Source organism: Macaca mulatta, chromosome 3 (genome assembly GCF_049350105.2).
Source record: "Macaca mulatta isolate MMU2019108-1 chromosome 3, T2T-MMU8v2.0, whole genome shotgun sequence".
Lineage (NCBI taxonomy): Eukaryota > Metazoa > Chordata > Mammalia > Primates > Cercopithecidae > Macaca > Macaca mulatta.
In genome coordinates, this window is record NC_133408.1 from 196,149,079 (window position 1) to 196,161,152 (window position 12,074).

At 38.4% G+C, this 12,074-nt stretch overlaps 1 protein-coding gene across 15 annotated transcripts in view; it reads right to left on the reverse strand.

The window, feature by feature from the left end:
* Positions 1-1,522: 1,522 nt before the first annotated feature.
* The window catches only part of LMBR1 (limb development membrane protein 1), a 211,748-nt gene continuing 201,196 nt past the window's right edge, over positions 1,523-12,074 (reverse strand). For 11 of the 15 annotated variants that reach the window (XM_077997809.1, XM_015135372.3, XM_077997815.1 and 8 more), the window contains 2 exons: positions 8,022-8,183; positions 1,523-4,156 (listed from right to left, as the gene is read on the reverse strand). In XM_077997809.1, coding sequence (XP_077853935.1) covers positions 4,071-4,156; positions 8,022-8,183 — 248 coding nt within the window. In that variant the 3' untranslated portion in view covers positions 1,523-4,070. The remainder of the gene's footprint in view (positions 4,157-8,021; positions 8,184-12,074) is intronic. The other 4 variants (XM_077997816.1, XM_077997817.1, XM_028846515.2 and 1 more) reach the window with 1 other exon arrangement.

A 12,074-nucleotide genomic window follows, 5' to 3' on the forward strand; every position in this document is an offset into this window, starting at 1 on the left:
ATGCACACTTAGGAAAAATGGGTACTGTCTTGTTACATTTTTGCTTATATGTATCAGAGAGAGAGAGAGAGAGAGAGAGAGAGAGAGAGAGAGTGTATGTGTGTAATGGGTTATCTCTTACTGTGGTCAAAGAGTTGAAAGCCACTGACGAGTAGGTCTCTGTCTGCCAGTAAATTAACCAGATGCTAACAGCATTTATTCTTCCAAGAACTCTGGGATAAGCTGCCCAGACCACAAGTAGGTGCTGTTCAGTCCTTTTATGGAAAAAATTAGAGAAATCAAACAAGTCTAAATAATTCAAGTAATTAAATAAAATACATGCTATCAATTATTGATGCTACATTTTGGGTTATAAGAAATTGATCTACCAATAACTGCACAACAGAGAAAGAAAATATCCATTTCTTCCTTAATTCAGCATTCATCAGAATTATTACTGCCCTGTATAAAACTGAAATGGAATTAGCCTACAAATTCCCTTAAGTTTTAGCCATGAAGGTATTTAAGATGGAAAAAACAGAAGTATAAGCCCCACATATAAATGCTTATAAACCAAATATGAAATCACTTTTTGTAAAACTTTAATTTCTAAGACATTTTAAAGTCACACTAAAAGTATCTCATCGAAACAAGAGAGTAACAATGTGTAAACAAAACAATCTGTAAACAAAAATGTTTACTAGTTTACTAGTGTGTCCAAACGTTACTTTTAAAAGTTAACATTATACCAGTTTTTTCAAGTTTAAAAAGTAGGTGCTGCATCTATGTTCACATTTTTTAAAAAACCTATAATAATTCTGCCTTTGGCCGGGCACGGTGGCTCAAGCCTGTAATCCCAGCACTTTGGGAGGCCGAGACGGGCGGATCACGAGGTCAGGAGATCGAGACCATCCTGGCTAACACGGTGAAACCCCGTCTCTACTAAAAAATACAAAAAAACTAGCCGGGCGAGGTGGCGGGCGCCTGTAGTCCCAGGTACTCGGGAGGCTGAGGCAGGAGAATGGTGTGAACCCGGGAGGCGGAGCTTGCAGTGAGCTGAGATCTGGCCACTGCACTCCAGCCTGGGCGACAGAGCGAGACTCTGCCTCAAAAAAAAAAAAAAAAAAATCTGCCTTTGTGCATTAAGTAACGTGCTACCAACAAAACAAGCACATAAGAGCCTGTACATGATGAAAACCTGTGTCCCTGGCAGACGAGGCCTTCACTGAGACTGCAGGGAGAGCCACGGGCACCCAGCAAAGTGTGGGAAGGCTGCATTGCCGCTGAGAGCAGGTACACATGAGCCTTTAATGCATGTGCAAGCAAAACGCCAGAGGCTCCATCCATCCCTACTAACCAGCACCTTAGTGCAGCAATTTAAGGAACTAACATTAGTGTATGTGTGTGTACAATTTTCATGTAAAGTCTCATACTTAGAGCTCTATTTTTACAGAGAATGTACATAAAGCTACGTAAATAGCAAATCTAAGAAGTATCTTGGAAAATCAGTAAAAATTAATACAAATGTTATAATCTGAAAACGTGTAATTGTAAAATAATTTATTTAAGTATCGCAGAACCAATGAATACGAAAATCTGCAAAGTTTCCCCAAGAAACTCTGAAACCATAGTGCCTAATGCACTTTAAAATCGATACTAAAGGAGAGAGAAGAAAAGGACTGTTTGATTTGATATAGTCACCGGTGCATCCCCATCCAGTCAGAAACAAAACTGTAGCTCCAGAATTGACCCGATGATGAGCATCTGCAGCTCTGCCTTCCAGGGTCTATCTCCTTTCACTGGCACGCAGGAACTGCAGTAAAATGAAGACCCCCAGAGCGACTGTCCTTACCAGGACTCAGAACGTTTGGCCTCTGTATTCTGGCATCCATTTCTGGAGTCTGTCGTACAAAGCAGCCTCCAACCTAGGTCCAGTGGAAGCTCCTGCATTTGGAGTCAGTCTCTGGAGAGGCAGAGCTCGGGCATGGGCTCTGGAAGAGGCTCGAGGAACTGTGATTACGCAGCAGCCCAGGGCTGTAACAATCTGTGTGTGTTCTCAAGGCTGAGTCCAGAGGTTCGAAGCCGTCCTTCCACCCCATGCACATTCTTTGTTTCAACAGCAGTGACGATGCCTCCAGGAAGTGTACTGTACTCTGGGCTTACAAATCCAAAACTGGCTTAAGTCCTTGGATGGAGAGAAACTTCCAAATGAACAAAAAGTTGAGCTAAACATTGAAAAGTTTATTACTTAAAAGTTTTCAGACATTTTACAAGTATCTAGGAACTCTTTGGATGTGCCCTGAAAGTGGTGCAAGCGAAAAATGACATTACTCTACTCCTGAGTTTCTTTCTGTTCTTCCCCTGACTTCGTCTGCTCAAAGTACGGATTCCAAGTTTCACTAAAAATGAAACCTTGCTGTTAATACTTCAATAGGCATAACAATGAAATTGGAAAACAGCTGAATTTTATTAACTTTTTAGGTATGTCGATTTTATGCTGAGAAATTCACCAGTACCATACTGGTGGTATTTACTGAAGGTTGTTTAGAATCACAAAATGAATGTTCTTTTATTTTAAAACCAAGCTGCATTTTAGAAAGATGTGAAGCGCAGAAGGAAATGCAGAGGTATAAATAAGGGGGAAGTATACTCAACGAAGGTTATAAATATACAGAATAAAGTTTCTCATTATTTTGGTTTAAGTGGAAATTTCTGATGTCAAATAGACACAGCCTGTTTTTCATAAATTTCTCCCAGAAAACCTTTAAATTTAACAATTTGAAAAAAAGTTTTACTTTCGTCTGAACACAGACAATCTATTTTCATACACATAGTGCATGTGAACATATTTATATAGTAGATTGCATAACTACGAATTGTGTACAAATGGACCCATCTCGTATTTTTGCATGCACAGTTTCCGGTATTCTATCCTAGTGGATGGTTAACACAGAGTACAATTTCATAGATTTTATTCAGTAGACTTAAAGCCAAGAAACCATCCCAGTAATTATTTACAATTGAATAACTGAATGATTATCAGATCGTGTTATACTGCAAAACTGTTCTTACACCATGAATGGTGATGCTGTGAACTTTGGATGTTAAACTGGTAAAAGTTGGAGGCTTCAAATGGCATATGCAAAAGTAACCAAAGCCTGAGGACTATGAGGAAAGGAGGAGTTCCACCACTCGCCATTTATAGTTTTCATAAGCATTACAGAAGCACGGGGAATTAAGTGATCTTTGAAAAAAAAGCTTTAAAAAACTGCGTATACATATAGCCTATAAGGCAAAAATCCAAGTTACAAGTGTATTAAACACTGGCAACTATGTTATCAGAGGTAATACTGAATTATATACATAAACTGTCATTAAACTGTGATTACGTGATACTTCCTACCATAGCTTATTAGACTGTACAACAGAAGATATTCCTGTGGCTCTCTAAGGCTCCAGGTTTAAAAGAATTTAGTATTTTCCTCTTGGCTCAAAGTCTAATCAGTATCATTCTGTAACATAAATCAGAAACTATGCTTTTTGCTTTTAGGGAAATAAGAAACATAACTGCAACCATTACAGCTCCAACACACACTGCAATGATGATATCTACAAACAGTTCCTATTGCATTTGAAAAATGCATTTTCTGAAGAAGCTTCACTTAGTACCAAGGATGCATTTCAGGTTGGCTTCTACATTCTGAATAAAGTATATAATGGGATTTAAGTAAATCTTTAGAAGTCCCAGAGTTTGCCTTTTCTAACATTTTCATATCAGGTGAAAACAATTTTTTCATATGGATGACTGTATTTACCGATATGAGAAAATGTCTACAGAAGAATGCGCTGTTCTATACGGCTCTAAGGAATCTGCATTTAACTGGAAACTACAGGGTCTATCAGAAAGTTAAATTTAAAAAAAGATCAGCCATAGCCAAATTCTTTGTAGACTATGAAAAAAAATGGCACTGATAGGTCTAGGTTCTGAAGAGGAGCCAAGGTTGAAATGGAAATGCTTCTACGTGGGACAGGAATGTCATGAGTCTGGAGTTCTCAGGTCTCTTGGTTGTAGAAGAAGCCGTCTGTGCATCTCACAGTGCTTTCTGATGCCCATTTACAGAAGGCTTGGCTGTTTCTGAATCCCTTGAAGTATTTGATAAATGAAGTTTATGAAGCCCTGCAAAAAAATTCAGAAAATGGTGAGAAATGATATATTGTTGAGTGGCTGGGAAAGGGTTAGGGTAGGGAGAAGAGATTTACAAAGCTCAGTTTTACTTGGGAAGCTGTGAGGTGCTGGCCAGATCCCCCTGAGGAATGAAAGATTTCTTCTCCCTACTGGCAACTTCCCTCTGAGGATGGCCTCAGCTGAAGACAGCTGCAGGGAGGGAAGTCCTGCCCCTTCCAGGATAGCACGTGAGGGTCCTAAGAGCCTGCCCGCTTCTCCTCAGTTCAGTGGAGCTCTGAAGGGTCATCAAAGTCACAACATCCCCGAGGGCCAGCGGAGGCTTCTAGTGTGACTGCATCATGACACAATTCCTCTCTCTGCACAGCCCCTTCCTCTTCCGTTTCCCCAACCCGGCTAACAAATCTCTTCCTGGCAAGCGGATTCCCATCCAAAGTGTGCTTCTCAGGGAACCTAACCCGAGACAGACAGGTTCCCACTTTCATTTTAAAATACACGCACACAGGCTGGGCATGGTGGCTCACGTCTGTCATCCCAGCACTTCAGGAGGCTAAGGTGGAAGGATCGTTTGAGCTGAGGGCTTTGAGGCAGGCCTGGGCGACAATGTGAAACCCCATCTTCATGAAAAACACAAAAATTAGCTGGTTGCAGTGGCTCATGCCTATAACCCCAGCACTGCGGGAGGCTGAGACGGGAGAACCGCCTGAGCTCAGCAGGTTGTGGCTGCAGTGAGATGTGATCACACCACTGCACTCCAGCCTGGGTGACACAGTGAGACCCTGTCTCAAAACAATTTCAAATAAAGTAAAATAACACACACACACACATATGCAGGAAAATGTAGGGAAAGCCACACCAAAATATTAACATGTAATTAAAAAGAAAAGAATGGAAAACATTACCAAAAAAGAAATGACAAAAGAATAAATTGAACATAAATAATATCTCACTACCTAAAGGTATTTCACAGAATACAAAATTATCACTATCTTTTAAAGTTACATTTATTTCTCTCTGTATCATATAACAATTATTTACGTGATATATCTGACACCAACACTGCACAGACCAACACTGCACTCTCACAGGGAGAAGAAAACCTAAGAGCTTCTGTGGCACCGGAGCTTCAAGTACTTTAATGAAAACGAAAGACAATGACATACAGGAACACAGTCAGGTGTTGCTGAACAACAGGAATACACTCTGAGACATGGGTTGTCAACTGTCACTGTGATACCATCACAGAGTATATCTACACACACCCAGGGGGCACAGCCCACAACATACCTAGGCTGTAGGGTATGGCCTATTGCTCCTAAGTTACAAACCAGACAGCATGTTACTGTACTGAGTACTGTAGGCAACTCTGGCACAATGGTAAATATTTGTGCATCTAAAAATATCTAAACCTAGAAAAGTGACACATTGTGCCAGGACATTACAACAGCTACCAGGTCACTAGGTGACAGAAACTGCTCAGCTCCACTGTCATCTCTGTGGTCTGTCACACGGGCAAGTGATCCGTTACTGACCAAACGATCACTATGTGGCCTATGACCATACACAGCAGCACTTCCACAGAACAGATGTTGAGAAAATACTTATCATGAAGCTCAGACCTTTCTGGCATCTCAACAACTTACTTGGAAAAGACTTTTCTCCCTAAAATTTCACATGGTAACTGACCTATTAGGCAGTTTCACATCACTCATAAACTAATATCGCACTCCAAAATCTTTCTGTCACCTGCATATCTTAATGAAAGAAAAGGTAAAACTGAGCCTCTCTACGTCTGAATGGGAAGGAAAAAAAGAAATCAATCCAAGACAAAACATGGTCTGGTCCCAGGAATGACAATAGGAACCCACAGCTGTTGGAGTTGAGGAAGTGTGCTAAAATAAAGCTTGTTAGAGAAGGGACTGAGTGAAGACAGATGATCGATGCGGTATCCACCGACTAAGCTGAAATGAAGTCCCCCTTTTAGGATAGATTATTGGAGTTCACATCTAACACTTGGGGGTCACGTTGGTTATACATTCTGAGAAACTCTGATGTCCCTCTTCTGCAGACAACTCCAGAAAACACCTCGTCCATTACCACCGTCACCAGCTAAATTTCTAGTGTTTAGTATGTGCTAGATATTCTCTGAGATGGGTACTATTATTATCAATGGGTGGAGTAGCAGAGGGGAAAAAAAAAACTCTACAAAAAAAGGAAGAAAAAAAAAGAAAGGGGCTAGCTACTTCACAACCAAATTACCAGTCTCAGTGAAATCCTTATTAAGATCTCAGATCATTCAAACATTACATATACTTAATAAGACTCTTTTTCTATGTATAAATTGCCCCTTAGAGCACCCCAAAGAATACTGAAAAACATTTGGGAAGAAAAGTAAATGTATCTATTAGGTAGTTTTATACAACTCTTGCTCATTCTACTCTCTCCTATGGTCAATGAACTGACATGCATATAAGGCCTTTTATATCAGGTTAAGTTATGTTTTATTACTTTAACAAAGGCTTTCTTAGCAAAATGATGTCCAGAATACCTAATTCAAAAGCTAAACTTACAACAGTCCATTTGCAACCATCTCATTTAGTGAATGGAAGGTGGAAATGTATCTGAGACCATGGCTAACTAATCTTGCTGATATTGTAACAGGCTTAAAAATTAAGTTTTAATGCTAGACATCTGATAAAAAGGACTGTTTGATTCCCACTTCAAGTTGGGCCAGCTTTATTAACCCTAAGCATTAAAAGGTATAAATTATCTGGCACGTCAGCTGAGATGAGCTGTGACTGTTTCCTGTCAGGCCAACATTTGATGAGCCGTCCCCTCCCGGGCATATGCAAAGTGAAAGACACATGGCCAGCTCATCTGAAATCTTCTGTGCCTCCCAAAGGTCACCCTCTCAAACATCAAGGTTGGAAAGGCCTGGTGATGTGAGAAGCTTTATTGCTGCTCATATAGTTTAAGTTATCTGAAAACTGGACCTTAATGAATCCATCAATATGTGGCCTTTTGCAATAGCTAAAAGCCCCAATATGGAGTCATACGCATTCGAATGATGTCAACTCAGGTGAATGAGCTGATGTCAGGAGTTTTAATAATTTTCTACAAGAAGTCACTGCCTTTCCCTTCTTCTGTCATAAAATTACAACCCCGCCCCCCAAACCAAGATCATTTACTTTGTCCTGGCATTCTTAAAGTAAAAAACTTGACATGTTTAGCACTAATGTGGAAATAAGCATAAAAAATACATTCATAGGTTATGTTTGTACCCTTTAGCTAAACCTACCAGTTTTTAACACCATTACAATACATGTGACTCTTGGAATACATAATAGTAAATCCTCTCTCTTCTATTATATCAGTGCCAAGAATGCTAACATTTTCACCTTGAATTTATTATTTGGCTTACTGAAGAAACTTATGGGTTAGCCTAATACTTGTAAAATCCAAGCCTCAAAAAAGCTTTAACTAAAAGGTATTATTACCAAGGAATAAGCTTTTAACATCATATCATCCTCACCACCACCATGACCACCATCGTCATAATAAAGGGGCTAATATTTACTGAGTTCTTATGATGTGCCAGGCACTATGCTAAGGATCTTATGAGAATTATTTCAGTTGATCTTCACAAAAACCCTAAAAGGAAGACGATACTATCACTATATTACAGATAACGAAGCTAAGGCTTAATGAAGTAATTTTGCACAAAGTAGCAGATCAATAACTTGACCTCTAAGGTTTTACAAATTTAGGAAACTAAATAGCTGAAAATGTAATATTAACTCAAATGTCGAACTTATTATTTAGTAGAAAAGGAAAAAATACCCATAAACCTCAGGATTACCTAGGGCCTTGAAAAGTTCTTCTCGAACTGCAGAGGTGAATTTTCGGACCAGACACAATGTTGTCACAATAGCAAAAAGCAAATTGTAGGATAATACAATATAGAAATTTCCCAGCCAATTAAACCTTCCAAAGTCGCCAAGTAGATCAAATCTAGTGATTCCTGTTAAAAATAAATAAAATAGCCCTTAATGAAATCAGGTTAAGACAGTGCTAAAAGTAAAGTACAAGTTAGACAGAATTCTATGGACTTTCTCTCTTTTGTTACATGAGATGCTGTAATGAATAAATCCTAGTTTAAAATATGTAACTATCATCTAGTGGGACAGCCTCAAGCCAGCCCTAACCTGCTTCACATACACGCCACAGTCACTTGCAAGTGATGAGTAATGAGGTCAGAATGAATGCCCTTTGACGTCCGATAGAAGTCACGCTTACATTAAAAATCAAGCTCGCGTGCTGCTTACGTGGGTAGGATGGCTGACTGCATGCTCTACTGAGACAGGAAGGCTGTAACTGATCACAGGAAGCAAGAGTCACGATGAAAAAGATGCCTGAGAACATCCTTACGCCTCCTCTGCTGCTGCCCTCTGGAGGAACTGCCCGTCCCATCTCTTTAGTCGGGTCTCTGGGCAAATGCCATCTCCTCAGAGAGGAAACCTCTGACTCCCCTATCTAAAACAGCTGGACCTTCCATGGCCTTCTATACTCATTATGACTCTTCATAGCACACATCAACTAATTTTTTTTTCTTTTTGGCTTATCTATTGCCTGTTTTCCCCACTAGAATGCAGGTTCTGTAAGAACAGGAACTTTGTTTCACCCCTATAATCCCAGTGCCCAGAATAATGTCATACACACTTAATACGTATTACATAAATGAATACATAATTTCCTTCCATAAAAAATTGTTAATCTGAGTTTAATGCTTGTAGGTTTGTAGGGTAAAAAGGCAAAGCAGGAAATACAGTAGGATGACATAATGTATGCATTGAAGTTACTTAAATTCATCTATACACATTTTTAAAAGTCTTTTTACTTAAAAATAGTTTAAATAATCATTCTATTAAATGAGCACATGGCCAGGTCCAGTATTTATTGGAAAAAATACATGAATGGTAGGATTTTTCTGACCACTGATAGATAAATAAACATCACTCAGGCATTGGTCAAGTGACAGATACTGGGAATGTCAACATTCTTCAAGGAAGAAAGGATAGAGCTACTTGGGGGCCATATAAAATTTAAACTACAAAGAATGAGAAGAAATAATAATTGTCTATAAAATTGTATAAACAAAATTATGTACCTCATATTTTAAGGGTGATTTAAGGATTTTTATGGGTGATTTCAAGAATAACTTTGACTATACTCAGTTTTACATTATCAGTTGACCTATGAACTGAACTCTCATCCTCACTCCAATGCAATGGCATCATCTAGTACAGATAGCCTCTACAAAAGCGGCTTAGAGAGACAACAGAAAAACCAAATATAAACATTGTCATAAAAACAGGAGATCTCAAAAGTAGCTTTTCTGTATCCACTTCTTTCCAGGACAAATGTGTTTGAAATTGAAAGGCAATAATATACCAAAATATTTTTCAAAGGTAGACAATTAATGAAAACATACAATAAAACAGCTTTTTTAAAAAGGTTAATGCAGACACCAGCCTGTCACGCATGGTTATGAGAAGATGACAACAATCTTGGCTGCAGTTTCTCAGCTATTCATATTAATAAAACTTTACCTTGTTAAAGGGAATACATATCTAATTATAAGTTTTATTTTTCAAATAAAGCACCATTTCATTTAGCCTAGGAAGTGATCTTTAAACAAGATATAATCCTACCAAAACAAGCTTCAGTGGCTGCAGCCCAGAGATCCCAGATAAGTAATTTTCTCATTAGGGCCAAAGACTCCTTTGAGAATCTGGTGAGAGCTATGAATCTTCTCAAAAGAAAAACCCACAGACACAGACACCCAAATTTTACACAGCACGAAGCTCACTGACGGAGGAAACGGGAGATCCCGGAATCAAACCCTTGTCCAGATGCTCCACATGAGTCTTAACTGCTCTTGAAATTTTTTTGATCATATACTACCATTAGTAAAAACAAAATTTGACCATCTATACCCCGTATATGTGTATTTAATTATTTATAAGCTACATATATACTATTCAATGACATATACAGACAAAACAAAGACTTTAAAAATCATAACAATAAATATAAATACAAATTCTAATAGTTTCTTCACATAGTCCAACGACTTACTTTATGAATGCATGGAAATGCACAAACTCCACTTTGGACACCACTGTAGATGCTCTGTGGTAGGTAATCCAACCCCCCCAGACACGGCCTGTGTCCTATGTTGTGACAGCACTACCACATAATGAGAAGTCAAGAAGCTGAATGCACCATCATGGTAAGAATGGAAGGTATGTTTTGAAAAACGGGAAAGTGCTTCACTAGAACTTCTTAGTGGATTCAACTTGGTATCTTGAGACTCAGGGTCGAGACCTAATACGGAACATCTAGGCAAAGAACAGCCTCTATCATCAGATGTTTTGGTTTCCAGGCTATTTCAGGTTGACTTCATAAACAGAAACCCAGGAGCCTGTTGCTATAGTGCGCCGAATAACTAGATAAATATTACCTCAAAAAACTAGTTCCAAGACATCATCGTGTTGAATATTTTTAAAAATCTGATAGACTGACTAACAGATCACTCTGACCAACACATAGTTCTTCAATTCTGAAAATTTTCTATAAAGACTGGACCACAAGAAACTTTAAAAAAGAACTTATCTAAAATTCTGCCTGAGAGGTTTCTGGCATGGCAATAGATTATAAAATGTACTTTTAAAATTAAAAGCACCAGGCGCGGTGGCTCACGCCTGTAATCCCAGCACTTTGGGAGGCCGAGGCGGGCTGATCATGAGGTCAGGCAATCGAGACCATCCTGGCTAACACGGTGAAACCCCGTCTCTACGAAAAATACAAAAAAATTAGCCGGGCCTGGTGGCGGGCGCCTGTAGTCCCAGCTACTCAGGAGGCTGAGGCAGGAGAATGGCCTGAACCCGGGAGGTGGAGCTTGTAGTGAGCCAAGATCACACCACTGAACTCCAGCCTGGGTGAAAGAGCGAGACTCCATCTCAACAAAGAAAAAAAAAATTAAAAGCACCAACAATTAAGAAAAAATGACAATACTCAGACAAAGCTTTAACAGCAATCATTTGACAAATATAAAAGATTTTAAAACCTCTATTTCTGTAAAAAAGTAAAAGTATTTTAAAAGCAAGCAAATTTTAAAATATTTTAAAATACTACTATTAGAAAGATTTAATTATCAAATGTTGTTGTTTAACTCTCTTAGTCAAATATCTAAATGCTTATGTCCATTTGGAAGTGCATTCTGTTAAAAGATTAAGTAAAATATACACCAGGCAAGAAGCTTAGTAAGTTAAGCCGTGGCTAAGCATAAGGTCACATTATCTAGATTATCTGTCAATAAAAAATATTCTTCATGACAAACTGCACATCAACTCCACCCATTAGAATTCAACTGAAAATATTTTATGCATAATTCCTTGAATAACAGTCTTTTTCTATTCATACCTATAAAAGAACATACAGAATAAAATCTCATTTAAGAAAGGGCTGGTTTCTCTACCTGCAATATGAGTCAATAGAATTTATGTTCTTTAGCCCACCTGAGTAAACTTCTACTTTTAGGAAGCCTATTCATCTTCCTAAAGCAGCAAAAAGTAGTTAAGAGAGTTTATAAAGCTTGACACATAAAGGGATCATTAATCTGACTTTATCAATAAATTATATATGTTAGCCTATTACACAAATGGCTGACATAAATATCCATGGTTTTAATGTAAGATTACCAGAAATAACACGTACATCTTATTTTTAAAAATGCACAGATTAAATGTTCTTTGCTGAAATATTAGGATTAACATACTTTTTTCCTTCTGAACTCAAGGGTTAATTATACTATGTTTTCAAATCTCTTCCTCTAAACCAGATTTTTTGA